The sequence below is a fragment of the Cervus elaphus genome, chromosome 33, assembly GCF_910594005.1.
Source record: "Cervus elaphus chromosome 33, mCerEla1.1, whole genome shotgun sequence".
In the NCBI taxonomy this organism is placed as follows: Eukaryota; Metazoa; Chordata; class Mammalia; order Artiodactyla; family Cervidae; genus Cervus; species Cervus elaphus.
Genome location: NC_057847.1, coordinates 28,590,230 through 28,603,517, shown reverse-complemented (window position 1 = coordinate 28,603,517; position 13,288 = coordinate 28,590,230). Strand labels below are relative to the sequence as shown.

Sequence of the window (13,288 nt, the reverse complement as noted above, 5' to 3'; positions counted from 1 at the left end):
TACCACCTCTGGGAAAAGTTTACTTTAGTTCCTCCTCTCTCTTCAGCACTTTGCTTGTCCCTGTCCCATCAAAGGTCTGCTATGATCCTCTCCCTAGCACATAATAAGTCAAGTCTGTTAAGACTCTGGATACCGCCTCCTTTTCTTCACAGTCAAGGTTCTTCCAAGAGCAGTCAGTATTTGCTCACAGTCCAACTGCTCCTTAATCAACAATCATCTGACATCTTGCTCTCATTAGGCTACTAAAACTAAGCCTAAGTGTCAAATTCTTAGTCACTTTTTACTCATTATCTTAGTTGACTTTCATAACATTTAATCCTCCTCGTTATTGTCCTCCTCTTCTTGCTCTTGTATCAACTCCTTTACCTCCTCCTACTCTTTCTCCAGCACACCCATCTTGCCCGCTCACATTTCCTAGCATTACATACACTATCAGGATGAGTTCATCCATAAAAGCAATTTTTAAACTTCTGGGTCTCAAACCTGTCTACAAACTTTTAAAAACTGTTGAGGACCGCAAAGTCTTTGTTTATGTGGGATATAACTATCATTTTAACATTTTAGCAGTTAAAACTAAAGACACCAGAACACACAAGTACACAATCAATAAATCATCACAGTAACGATGTCATCACAAATCTTACAGCCTTTGGAAATTTTCACTGTAAACTCATGATGAAATGAAAATTTAAAAGCCAAGTATGTTTTAGCAATACTATAAAAAAGGCAAATAATGTCTTTGCACTATTGTGTGCCAAAACCCACTAAGTCTTCATCTTCAATCTGACCTCCTTCTGGAGCTCCAGATAGCCTCCTCTGCTTTGGTCATTTCACAGGTATTCAAACTCAGCACTGTCCAGAATCTAATTTATTGCCTTCTATGCCAACCCATTCACCTTCCTTCTTGTCTATCTCACTCAAAGACATTATCATTCATCTGAAGCTGCTGCTGCGAAGTCGCTTCAGTCGTGTCCGACTCTGTGCAACCCCATAGACGGCAGCCCGCCAGGCTCCCCCATCCCTGGGATTCTCCAGGCAAGAACACTGGAGTGGGTTGCCATTTCCTTCTCCAATGCATGAAAGTGAAAAGTGAAAGTGAAGTTGCTCAGTCATGTCCGACTCTTAGCAACCCCATGGACTGCAGCCCACCAGGCTCCTCCAACCACGGGATTTTCCAGGCACGAGTACTGGAGTGGGTGCCATTGCCTTCTCCGTCATCTGAAGCTAACTGTCTATAAACAATCCGAGGTTCCTCCCTTTCCTTCTCTACCCTCATTCAGTCATAAAACCCTACTTTTAAAATCTAGTGGAATCTGAGAGCTTGTTAGAAATGCAAACACCCACTCCAGACCTGTAAGAACCCTTGGTAATTCACTTGCACATTAAAGTTTGAGCAGCATGGCCCTGGGTGGTTACAGTATCAATAGTTAAGAGAATCTGAAGAAGGCAGAGTCCAAAAGACAAACTTGAAAACACTATAATTAGAACTCCCACTTGAAGTTTTCTCTCTGGTTAAACCTTGGAGTTTTGTAAAGGCAGCAGCATTCCTAAATGATCCTCCCAACTTGGGTTTCATCGTCCTCTCATTCTATCCTATTCACTGCCCCCTTAAGGAGCCTTCTTCATCTCTACTTGTCTTGTTTCCCTTCTTGTCTATCATCTTCTAAAAAGAAGTCCAAATTCCTTACTATGAAATACAAGGGTATTCAAACTCTGACTGTGCCTATCTTTCAGCATTCTTGCATTATCTTCTCTATATAAGAAGTCAGAAAGTCAGGTCAATCCCTCAGGCAGCTTGTTTTTGTTTCTTTCCCCAAGCTCCTCAGAGGAGCTAAAGGACAGTTAGGATTGATAATCACTGCCCTACATGTTGAACAAAACCATGCTGCTGTTGTTCCATCGCCCAGTCATGCCCAACTCTTTGTGACCCCATGGACTGCAGCCCGCCATGTGCCACACTTCCATGCAAAAGCACATCCTAGTACCCCTGCCTGCTTTCTTCTCATTCTTTGTCCTTGTCCTCTGAGATGAGCCCACAGGCTTTCCTAAGGACTCAACTGTCATCTCTTCTTTGAGGGAAGCCCTCTCTTTCTTCTTTCCCTACCTCTCCCCAAGAGGCAGATGGAATTAGAGGTTTCTTGCTCTTTCCTCCCATAGCACCTTGTGCTTACATCTGCTGTAGCACAGCCCACACTGCTTATGTAACTGTTTGTCCTACTAGAAACTGATCTCATGTGAAAGCAAGAACTGTGTCCTACTCATTTTTATATTCTCTGTGCTTAGACATAGAGGTTAGAAGATAACAGATATGTAATAAATGCTTACTGAAAATACATTTTTGGAGACTGTTGAACAGCCCCAGAGTGATGTAAAATAAAGCAAAACAAGACTGATGCAATTTCTTTCGTACAAGACTGGACAATTTCATCAGAAGAAAACCCTTCTTGTTTTACAACTTTTCATTTAGAAATAAAAGGCAAGCTCATGTATGAAGTGATTCATATATAAACTACAATGAAAATTTCAGCTGAAGTAATGAACCTAACAGCGAATATCAGATGTTTTCACTTTTAATAGTAAAAGGATAGATGAAAACGAGAGGTTCTTAGTGTCTGAAAAACAGTACTGGGAAGACGTTAGAAACCAGGGGGATATTATTAGTAGGCTAAAATCTTCATAAATACTAAAAGGAAGTAAAATGTTCAATCAATGAACCAAAAAAGCAAGATATGCATATTATTTATATTATAAGGTGGAAATAAATAGCAGGAAGAAAAGCTAAGAGAATGGAGATCAGGGAGAGGTAAGGGTGGGTGGTAGAGAATGCTATTTAAAAATAATTAATAATAAAACTTCTAATGCTGTCTATAAAAACAAAAACTATTATCTTAAAAAATAAAAAATGTTATGGTTCAGGGGATGGATTACCAAAAGAATAAAATGACATCAGCAGACAATGGAATACTACATAAACTTTACTATTACGTGTACTGGGTAAAAAAGAAGTACTTCTATCCTATAGCTCTTTGCTCTCAACAACTTTACTTCATGACCTATATGAGAATCTGTACTGTGATGTATATGAAGTATCACCCCAAGGGAAATCATTAATTGAGCTATCTCATAGTGAAGCAAAATCTTCCAGACAAATCACTTCTTAAAAGACAAACCCCTGCCCCCAAATTTCCTTCTTCAAATTTTAAGGAAAACATATAATCTGTAGTCATTTCCAAAATATTATGCCACTTAATCATTATTTTGTAAAAATTCCAGGTGCTGAACACAAAACAGCAAAAGTCAAAAGATTTTGAAAATTTTCTACTGTGACCCCAAATGTCAAAAGAAAGCCAAGTACATCCAACAGTTACCCAAATTGTATTTCAGTGCAAATACTATTAAGGTCTTAAAAAAACTTTTTTTAATGTAAAAATACAGCCAAAAGTGAGCCTTAGAATTCTTTGACAGGAGGTGGTTGTTTTCTTTCAAAGTGATTCTTTTGGAAGAATTCAAATATTGCATCTACAGCTTATATTGGGAATATGGGTACCCAAAAAGAAGACAGAACTATATAACCATTACAGGTTATCTAACTTTTCCTGTTTTTCTATTAAAAAAAAAAAAAACTATCAAAAACACCAGATCTAGTGAACATAAAAGAGAAATACCTAAAATTATTTTATTACCCTTCATAACATAAAACTCTATGAAAAAGGAGGCATGTGAAATTACTACAGAGACCGAAACCTGTGGAAATATCAAGAAATGTTCCAAAATTCAAGAAAACATTCTTGATATAGTTTTTGAAAAAATGTATTTGACAAGATCTAAACCTACAATTTTTCAGGACTCAGTGTGTATTAATTTGGAAAAAAAAAAAACAACAACTAAACTGTGATAATCTGGTGCTACAGGGGCTACTAACGCTTACCTCAAGGGAACCTACTGCAGATAAAGTCCCGTCACTTGCACAGTCCTTTCAGCTGCCTGCCAGTTGTCTCTGTGGAAGGGAAAGCCTGATGAGTGACAGCCCTATGCCACACTCCTTCGGAGTGTCAGGGTGCCTGCACAGAACTCCACAAACTGTCTACCTAGAGACTCCTAGATGCTTTCAATAAAACAGGGCTTAAAAAGATGCCGCTGTTAATATTCTCCTTCCACTGAACACCATACTAAATGGCTAAGAGTAACTGGGTGCTAATGACCTATTGGTATTATTATCATGGTGATAAATCTACACTAAACCAAGCAGAAAAAAGACTAAAAATGGATCAAACAGAAATAAAGTTCACACTGACAGGGGAAATATACATACACACACACACAAATGTTGAAAAGTAAGTGACAGAACTCTTTAATCTGAGAAGAGGAAGTATTACAGACTTTTATTTGCAAAAAGTGAAGTTGTAGCATCAACAAATGAATGCTAATACCCAAAGAACCTCCTGTCTAAATATTTTTTAAAATGCCATCAAGAACATCATGCTCAACGTGAACTATACCATGGATCCAAATACCTACTTATAAAATTCCATGTATTTTCTTAGTGGGAAGAGTAAGTGGGTAGGAAAGGAAGGAATTTTTCAGATATTTTTAAGCATGTAAAGTGAAAACCAACAGCATGAAATCCCACAAGAAATTTCAAAAAGAAAACAAGAAAATGTGTATCTGTATCTCAAAAAGTTTAACAAACCTTTATTCAGGACCAAACTAAGAGGGAAGTATAACAAGAAATAGTAGAAAACGGTGAAGAAACAACATATTACAAAAATCATGTTCATCTCTTAGAATGTCTAACAACTTAAGAACATCTATACCATTAATATAAACGTTCATCTACATAACCAAAGAAATTATATTTTCTTTCTAATGTCAAATAGTCTTCAGTCTAATGCTATGCTTCTAAACCAGAATAAAATGCTCCTACAAAAAACAAAGATTAACATTTAGCACAAGTATTAAAGAAGGAAAAAAATTAGTTTTAAAAAAGGTGATTCCAATTTTTCCTTTAATAGCGACATTTTTAAAATGAAGTTACTTACCTCTGATTCTTTGTCACTCAAAGATCCCAAGCTTCCAAAACTGTGATTAGAGCTTTCATTATTTGTTGAGGCCTGTGAAAGAATTTTTAAAGGTAAAAATTAGAAGTAATTTTAAATGGAACATATTACAAAGTAAATAATCTATCTTTATAATTAAAAATATAATTCCTTTAAATAAGGAAGACAAATGAAGTAAAAATAAGAAACATTAAAAAAAATTAAACACCAACGTCGTAACAATATAGTTTGGAATGTTTTATCAAATCAGGTTCTGTTGTGCTTCAGGAACTGACTTTTTAGCTGATTTTTTAGATTATCAGATTCAGGAGCAAAAGAAGTGAGATGTTATTAGGATAAAAACGGCCTTAGAATTACTTCCCAATAAAAACTAATCTAATGCTTCCTTTAACTAAAAGTATTATTTGTGTTCCTTAATTCCCATCACAATCTTATTAAATTCTATCATATCTCATCCTTACCCCTTTGCCTCTTCATATAAACAAATTGGTCAATCTTCAGTTTCTCTTTGTTTGGGATTAGTCTTTTAAAAGAATCTTATATTAACTTGACCATTTTAACTGCTTCACTGAAGAGTTTCTAAATTTCTTTTACAATATTCAGGGACTGTGACAGTAACGAGCTATCACTCTGTCAGATAACATTTTCTATGTTACTATATGTTTCTATGATGCTTATTATTTTGTGGACTTTTTGGAAATATTAGTACATTAGATCAATGTCTTGCAGGAATGTTTAGACCAGACTAGAGCATATATGCCAAAGAGGACATATGAATGAACCTCATGGACAGGTAGGCCAGCTGATATCTCTATGTTTCCCTTCAATCTGTAAGAGTAACTATTAATCCTACCATTACAAGGTTGCAAATTAGCCTATAATTACACTAGACTGACAAATTTCCAATTGATGACTGACATGACATATTGCATATATGTCCAGGGCTATGCTGTAAAGGCTATTTTTAATATAAAACAACACTTCAACTAAGATTCAAGCACTATTTAGAGGAATTTATAATCTAATTAAGACAAGATTATCAAATTAGAAACAGGCAACACCATAAACAGAAATTAAAGAATGATAAATTAGAAAGATTCAGGGACAATGGAACCAGTGGCAATGTTTCTGAGCATCCCTAAACACCCAAACCCACATTTACAACAAAACCGGGTGACAAGGAATCTCCATAAATTTCCCTAAAATAGTACATGGGAACAAATCGCCAACAGAAGCTGCACTGTATGAGAAGCAGCAGAAGGAAACACAGTGTCTGACCCATCTGAGAAGAGAGACTCCCCAACCAGCTCTAACTGGAAGGATTTCTGCATCTACCTGAAGTCTGAGGTTGGGGCAGTTAGCCTCTATGGACTCTTTAAACTGACCTCTCACTAACAACATCACAATGAGCGTAAACTACTGAGCATGGAATCAAAATTGAGTGCATTGACTATAATGAATATAAAGAAATGAGAATAGTGGGGAAGAGAGCAAAGCCTTAGAAATCTTAGAAAGCAAATGCCACACTTCTGAAGAGTTCCCAAAAACAACAGCAGAGGGAGCTCTGTAAGAAATGCCACCCTATTCTCTCCGAACATCCCACCCTCGCCTTCTCCCACAAAGTCTAAAAGTCTGTTCTGTACATCTGTGTCTCTTTTTCTGTTTTGCATATAGGGTTATCGTTACCATCTTTTTAAATTCCATATATATGCATTAGTATACTGTATTGGTCTTTATCTTTCTGACTTACTTCACTCTGTATAATGGGCTCCAGTTTCATCCATCTCATTAGAATTGATTCAAATGAATTCTTTTTAATGGCAGAGTAATATTCCATAGTGTATATGTACCACAGCAGAGAATAGCATTGAAATGAGTATACTATCAAGGGTGAAACAGATCACCAGCCCAGGTTGGATGCATGAGACAAGTGCTCAGGGCTGATGCACTGGGAAGACCCAGAGGGATGGGATGGAGAGGGAGGCATGAGGGGGGATCGGGATGGGGAATACATGTAAATCTATGGCTAATTCATGTCAATGTATGGCAAAAACCACTACAATACTGTAAAGTAATTAGCCTCCAACTAATAAAATGGGGAAAAAAAAGAAATGCCACCCTAAACCACAAAAAAGGAAGCAACAGAAAATGATGTAAATCAATCACATGAAATTATAAGGGGAAAAAAAGCATAAGACAGAATTACATTCTGATAATAAAAGCATACCAGGAAAATATGCCCACTAAATAGATGAATTTATAACCAACCATTTCAAAATGAGCTAGAAAAATGACTCAAGACATGAAAGAATAACACAAATCAGATGTCAAAAAACTAAGAAGGTAACGGAATTCAGGAAAGTATCAGAAATTGAAAAAAAAAAAATTTCAAAAATGAAGATTAAACCTGAACGAACCCAAGAGAAAATATACACAACACATAATGCTTTAAGAGAACAAGAAGGTAAAAAAGGAGGAAGAGTTTTGGAATCAAACAAACTGAAGAGATTAAAAGGGTGAGAGAAAGCAATCACTTAAAGAAAGTAATAAGGATCCAACATTCCAGTAACAGAAGTCTTTAAAGACCACCACCACAAGAAAACAAATTAGTAAAGACTATAATTTGAAAAAACTTTTTTGAAAACAAAAACCAAAATCTGAAACTACTGACTGAAGGAGCACCACGTACACTTAAGAATTCAGCCCAGAAAGCCAACATCTGATATTCCAAAGGCAATACTTTTACTTATGTCAGAAGAAAACAGAGCAACATATTTCAGATATTCAAGGAAAAAACTATGAATAAAGTATCTTATATTTGGTACAATTGATGTTTCATCACATGGAAGACACAGAAACTTATCAAAATGCCAAAAATTGGGAAACACTGCTCCCATGATGGCAAGCAATAACATTCTTGCTGACACAGATTAGATAAGTACATGGAATAGAGTATAAAATTTAACGGCTAAATGTATGCAAAATTTTAAAAAAACTATGGTATGGAAATTCATGGAAAGCCCAAGCAAAAAATTTTACACTATTTTCAATCATCTCTGTGGTCACTGTGATAGCATACACATTGTCGAGACTGCTGTGTGTGAGATACAGAAAGGAGTAAATAGTTAAATACATAAATTAATTAAATTATTTTTAAAACATGAGATTTTTACCTTTCAAAAAAAATATACACTCCACAGACCCTGCCGTCAGTAATAACACAATATCTCTTATCAGAACAACAGTCACACAGACAACAATAAATTCCAGAAAAAAAGTATATAAAACAACTACCTAAAGGCACTTGAGCAATCAAAAACAAGCAGAATCTGGTTAGAAGACAATATTTGGAAGGAAGAAACAGAATTGGATGGGTTTCCTATTTCTACAGCTTTTGCCTGAGAAGACCCCTAGATTGAGCTGCACAGAGCAGCTGAAATTTGAATCAAAAGATGCAGTCTTACTGGTTTGAAAATTGGGGAGTTTGAAGCTGCCACAGTAACTGCAAAGTGAGAGGATACATACTGGAAAATAAAGAACCACAAAGAGAGAGAGAACCACCAAGAACTGTACGCATGTCTCTGGCTGGTCACTGACCCATGCAAGAGTGGAACAGATTCTAAGCATCCAGTAAGATTAAAACAAATGAACAGAGAGACATCGGCTGCCATCCTCTTCAGGAAGACACAGTTTAGATTTCAGTTCAGCCAAGTTAACTGCTTGCAAATACAAAGAATAACCAAAATACTAACACTCTCCATAAAAACACACTAAATCCCAGAGTAACTACAATGTATCATTACAGTATGCAGGATATAATACAAAATTTCTAAGCATATGAAGAAACAAGAAAATGACACCCATACTCAAGAGAAAAGACAATCAATAGAGGCCAACCACAAGGTAACCCAGATATTAAAATTAGCAGACAAAGATCTTAAAGCAGCCACCTGTAAGCATGCTCAAGACAAGAAGGTAAAATAAACTTGTAACTAAATGAACAAACTGGAAATTTCAGCAGAGAAATAAAAATGTCAAAAAGAGCCAAATGGAAATACCAAACTGAAAAATTCACTTTCTAAAATAAAAATTCACAGTATGGGTTTAACAGAGAATGGATAAAGTATTGAAGACAGATCAAAAATTAGTCCAACTAAGAAATAGAGAAAAATAATGAAAAGCAAGTTATCTGCTAAACACTATTAAGTAGTCTAACATATGAATTTGGAGTCACAGAAGGAGAGAAAAGAACAAAAAAAATTTTTTTGAAGAAACATGCAGAAAATTCTAAACACTGGTGAAAGACATAAATTTACACACTGATGATCCCAAGCAAGATAAGTACAAAGAAAATCATGCCTAGGTACATCATGGTCAAACTGCTGAAAACCAAAGGAAAAAATCTTACCACAGTGAGGTATCACTTCATACCTATTAGGGTGGCCATTATCAAAAAGACAAGAAATAACAAGTGTTGGTGAGGATGTGGAGACAAGAGAACTTTCCTACACTGCTGGTTGGAATGTAAATTGGTGCAGCCACTAGGGAAAACAGTGTGGGGTTTCCTCAAAAAATTATAAAACTACCATGTGCATGTGTCCACACTCAGTCATGTCCTACTCTTTGTGACCCCATGGACTGTAGCCTACCAGGCTTCTCTGTCCATGAGATTCTCCAGGGAGAAATACTCAAGTGGGTTGTCATTTCCTCCTCCAGGGGATCTTCCTGACCCAGGGATAGAACCCACGTCTCCTGTATTAGCATGCAGATTTTTTTACCACTGATCCACCTGGAGAGCCTCCATATCCTTGCCAAGAACTACGGTATGTTTCAGGAATTCCATTTCTGGATGTTTATTTGAAGAAAATAAAAATAGTAACTCAAAATTATATCTGCACCTCAATGTTCACTGTAGCATTATTTACAGTAGACAAGACATGGAAGCAACCTAAGTTGTCTATCAATTGATGAATGGATAAGGAAAATGTGGTGAGTGTGTGTGTGTGTGTGTGTATGCATATAAGAACACTATTCAGCCATTAAGAAAAAGGGAAATCTTTCCATTTGTGGCAACTTAGAACCTGAAGACACTATGCTAAGTGAAATATGTCAGAGAAAGACAAATACCTTCTGATTTTGCTTATGTGTGGAATCTTAAAAAACAATAAAAATTTAAAAACCCAAGCTCAAAGATATAGAGAAGAGATTGGTGGTTGCCAGAGACAAGTGGGGGATGCGGGAGAAATGGATAAATGGGATCAAAAGGTACAAACTTCCACTTATAAAACAAATAAGTCTTGAGGATATAATGTACAGCATGGCAACAGTAGTTAATAATACTGTATTTGCATATTTGAAAGCTGCTAAGAAAGTAAATCTTAAAAACCCTCATCACAAGGAAAACAATTGTAACCATGTATGGTGATGTTAACATCATGTGGTGATCACTTTGTAACACACAAATATGGAATCATTATATTGTATACATGTGATCTAATCTACATGTAATCTTAAACATCACTTATACCTCAATAAAAAACTTACAATTAAAAAAAATAAAATCTTGAAAGCAGTCAGAGAAAGATAACACATTACATTCATTAGAACAAAAAAGGATATGACTGACAGCTAGTTTGTCACAATAGGTATTGGAGGTCAGACTTCACCTCTGAAAATGTAAGCCAAGAGAACCCTGGACTGAGACACATAAGGCACAGATGAGGAAAGAGAGGTCTTAAGTGCACAGCTACACACTAAATGAAGACACTCAGCACTTTCTGTGCTAAACTAGAAAGGTGGCAGCCAAACTTAAACTCTTCAGGTTGAAGATTACAGAATTTCTCTCTAGGAAAACAAACCATCGTTTAAGAGACAAGACTTACGGAGACCAAGAATCAAACACCTCTCAGAAAAACGACCCAGTCAAGTCATCCTACTGAAGCAAATCCTGCCTACTCAAACAACACTTCTACTAAGTGTTCCAGTGCCTAATGTATAGATATGAAGAAGGCCCCGTTATCACCAGATATCTGAAAAATATAAACAAAAAAAATTTTTTTAACCCACGGGAAAAAGACAACCCAGGAGGCAGAAAAAAAACTTCAAACAAAAATAAAACTTTCACTAATACCCTAGTAACAGCAAACTACGAAAATGAAACATTTTAAGAACAACCCAAAAGGACTCTCCCTGGCTGTCCAGCAGTTAATACGCCACACCTCCACTGCATGGGGAGCAAGTTTCATCCCTGGTTGGAGTCTAAGGTCCTGCATGCCGCACAGTGTGGTCAAAGTCAAATAAATAAATAAACAATTTTTAAATTAAAAAAAGGAGAGAGTGAACGCCCACCCACCTCCACTCCCCCACCCCGCCGCAAAAAAAAAAAAAAAAAAAAAAAAAACAACCACCACTCCTGGAAATTAAAAACATGACAGCAGAAACACACAGAAAATAAACTGGATGAATTCAAAGATAAAGCTGAAGAAACCTTCCCAGGAAGAGAAAAAAGTCAAAGAAAAAAGAAAACTAGAGAATCTATCCAAGAGGCACTGTTCCAAACAAGAGTTCCTGAAAAAAGAAAGATTAATGAGGTAAAATTATCAAAGAAATAACTGAAGAAACTTTTAAAGAACTGTTAAACATTAGTTTCTGGATTGGAAGGACACACTTCTGAATCAAGCACACTGGTTCAAGGAGAATCTCTACCAACACACATTATAATGAATTTAAATGCCAAGGATGTGAAGCTTATAGAGAAGAATAAACAGGAACATCTACATAGATCAGGAATAAGAAGAGCACTGGAGTGCTCAGGAGTAACACGGGAAGCTAGAAAGCAATGGAACAATGCCTTCAAAACTCTGTTAAAATGATTTCCATCCTAGAATCCTACACCCAAACTAATAGCTAAGTGGGAAGAGGACAATACGCAAGGTCTAAGATATCTGACTACCCATTTATCTGCTTCAACAAACAGAAGAATAAACCAAGAATGAGAAAAATAGGGCATTTAAGAAACAGGGGCTCCAGGTGGGATGCATGAGACAAGTGCTCGTGCCTGGTGCACTGGGAAGACCCAGAGGAATCGGGTGGAAAGGGAGGTGGGAGGGGGGATCGGGATGGGGAATACGTGTAAATCTATTGCTGATTCATGTCAATGTATGACAAAACCCACTGAAAAAATAAATAAATTAATTAATTAAAAAAAAAAAAAAAAGAAACAGGGGCTCAAACACGGGACAGACACAGAATGAATTCCCATGAAGATAAATAAGAGGGATTCCAGGATGAGAGGCACACAGAAGACACAGAGAGTAACTAGCCTAGATTTTAGAGGCTGTAAGTAAGTAAATGTTAGTTGCTCAGTTGTCCCCGACTGTTTGCGACACCATGAGCTGCAGCACACCAGGCTCCTGTGTCCATGAGATTTTCCAGGCAAGGATACTGGAGTGGGTTGCCATTTCCTTCTCCAGGGGATGTTCCTGACCCAGGGATCGAACCTGGGTCTCCTGCACTGCAGGCAGATTCCTTACCTACTGAACTATGGGTCAGAGGCCATGCCGACAGAAAAATAAGAAGAAAACAGGTAAATAAACATATTTGAAAAAAGATTAATACATATCTGCTAGAGATTATATGGAAGCTTACATGAATACTAATGAACTAAAGAAATAAGTCAACTCTAGGAAAAACAAAAAGTTGTACAACAGTATTAACAGAAACATAATCATGGAATCTCACAGCTGTGAATAAAATTTACAGTCATGATATAAACAATGAAATAATTATCTAACCAAAAACTAAAATATATCTAAATTAGGATAGGGTTGTGGAAGCTTGAGGGTTGGATAATATAAGTGTTACACCTCATCGTTTATAAAAGGAAGTCAATAAATATAAAAAAAAACTGAAAAACCCACAAAGAACTGTAATAATCTTATTGAGAAATATAAACATACAAAGTAAAACATATATAGTATAATAAAAAGCTATAGGTGAGAAATATTACCTCTATGAAGAATGAATGTAGGATTAAAAAAATGGGGAATGCTTCATCTAATTTTCCTTACAGGCTTTTAAAGCTCTGACCCTTGTATGTCTTTTTCCTTCTTGAGCTGTAGGAATTCTTTACATATTCTGGGTATGAATCCTCTATGATTTTCCCTTTCACTCATATATTGGTATCATTTGAACATGGCTGCATTTATCAAATGATTTCCTTTAGGACTATA

The 13,288-nt window shown here is 36.3% G+C and overlaps 1 protein-coding gene across 1 annotated transcript in view; it reads right to left on the bottom strand.

The window, feature by feature from the left end:
- TLK1 (tousled like kinase 1) overlaps positions 1-13,288 on the bottom strand; it is a 163,260-nt gene that overhangs the window by 78,110 nt on the left and 71,862 nt on the right. The window contains exon 3 of the mRNA XM_043894418.1: positions 5,040-5,111. Within this exon, the coding sequence (XP_043750353.1) occupies positions 5,040-5,111 (72 nt within the window). The remainder of the gene's footprint in view (positions 1-5,039; positions 5,112-13,288) is intronic.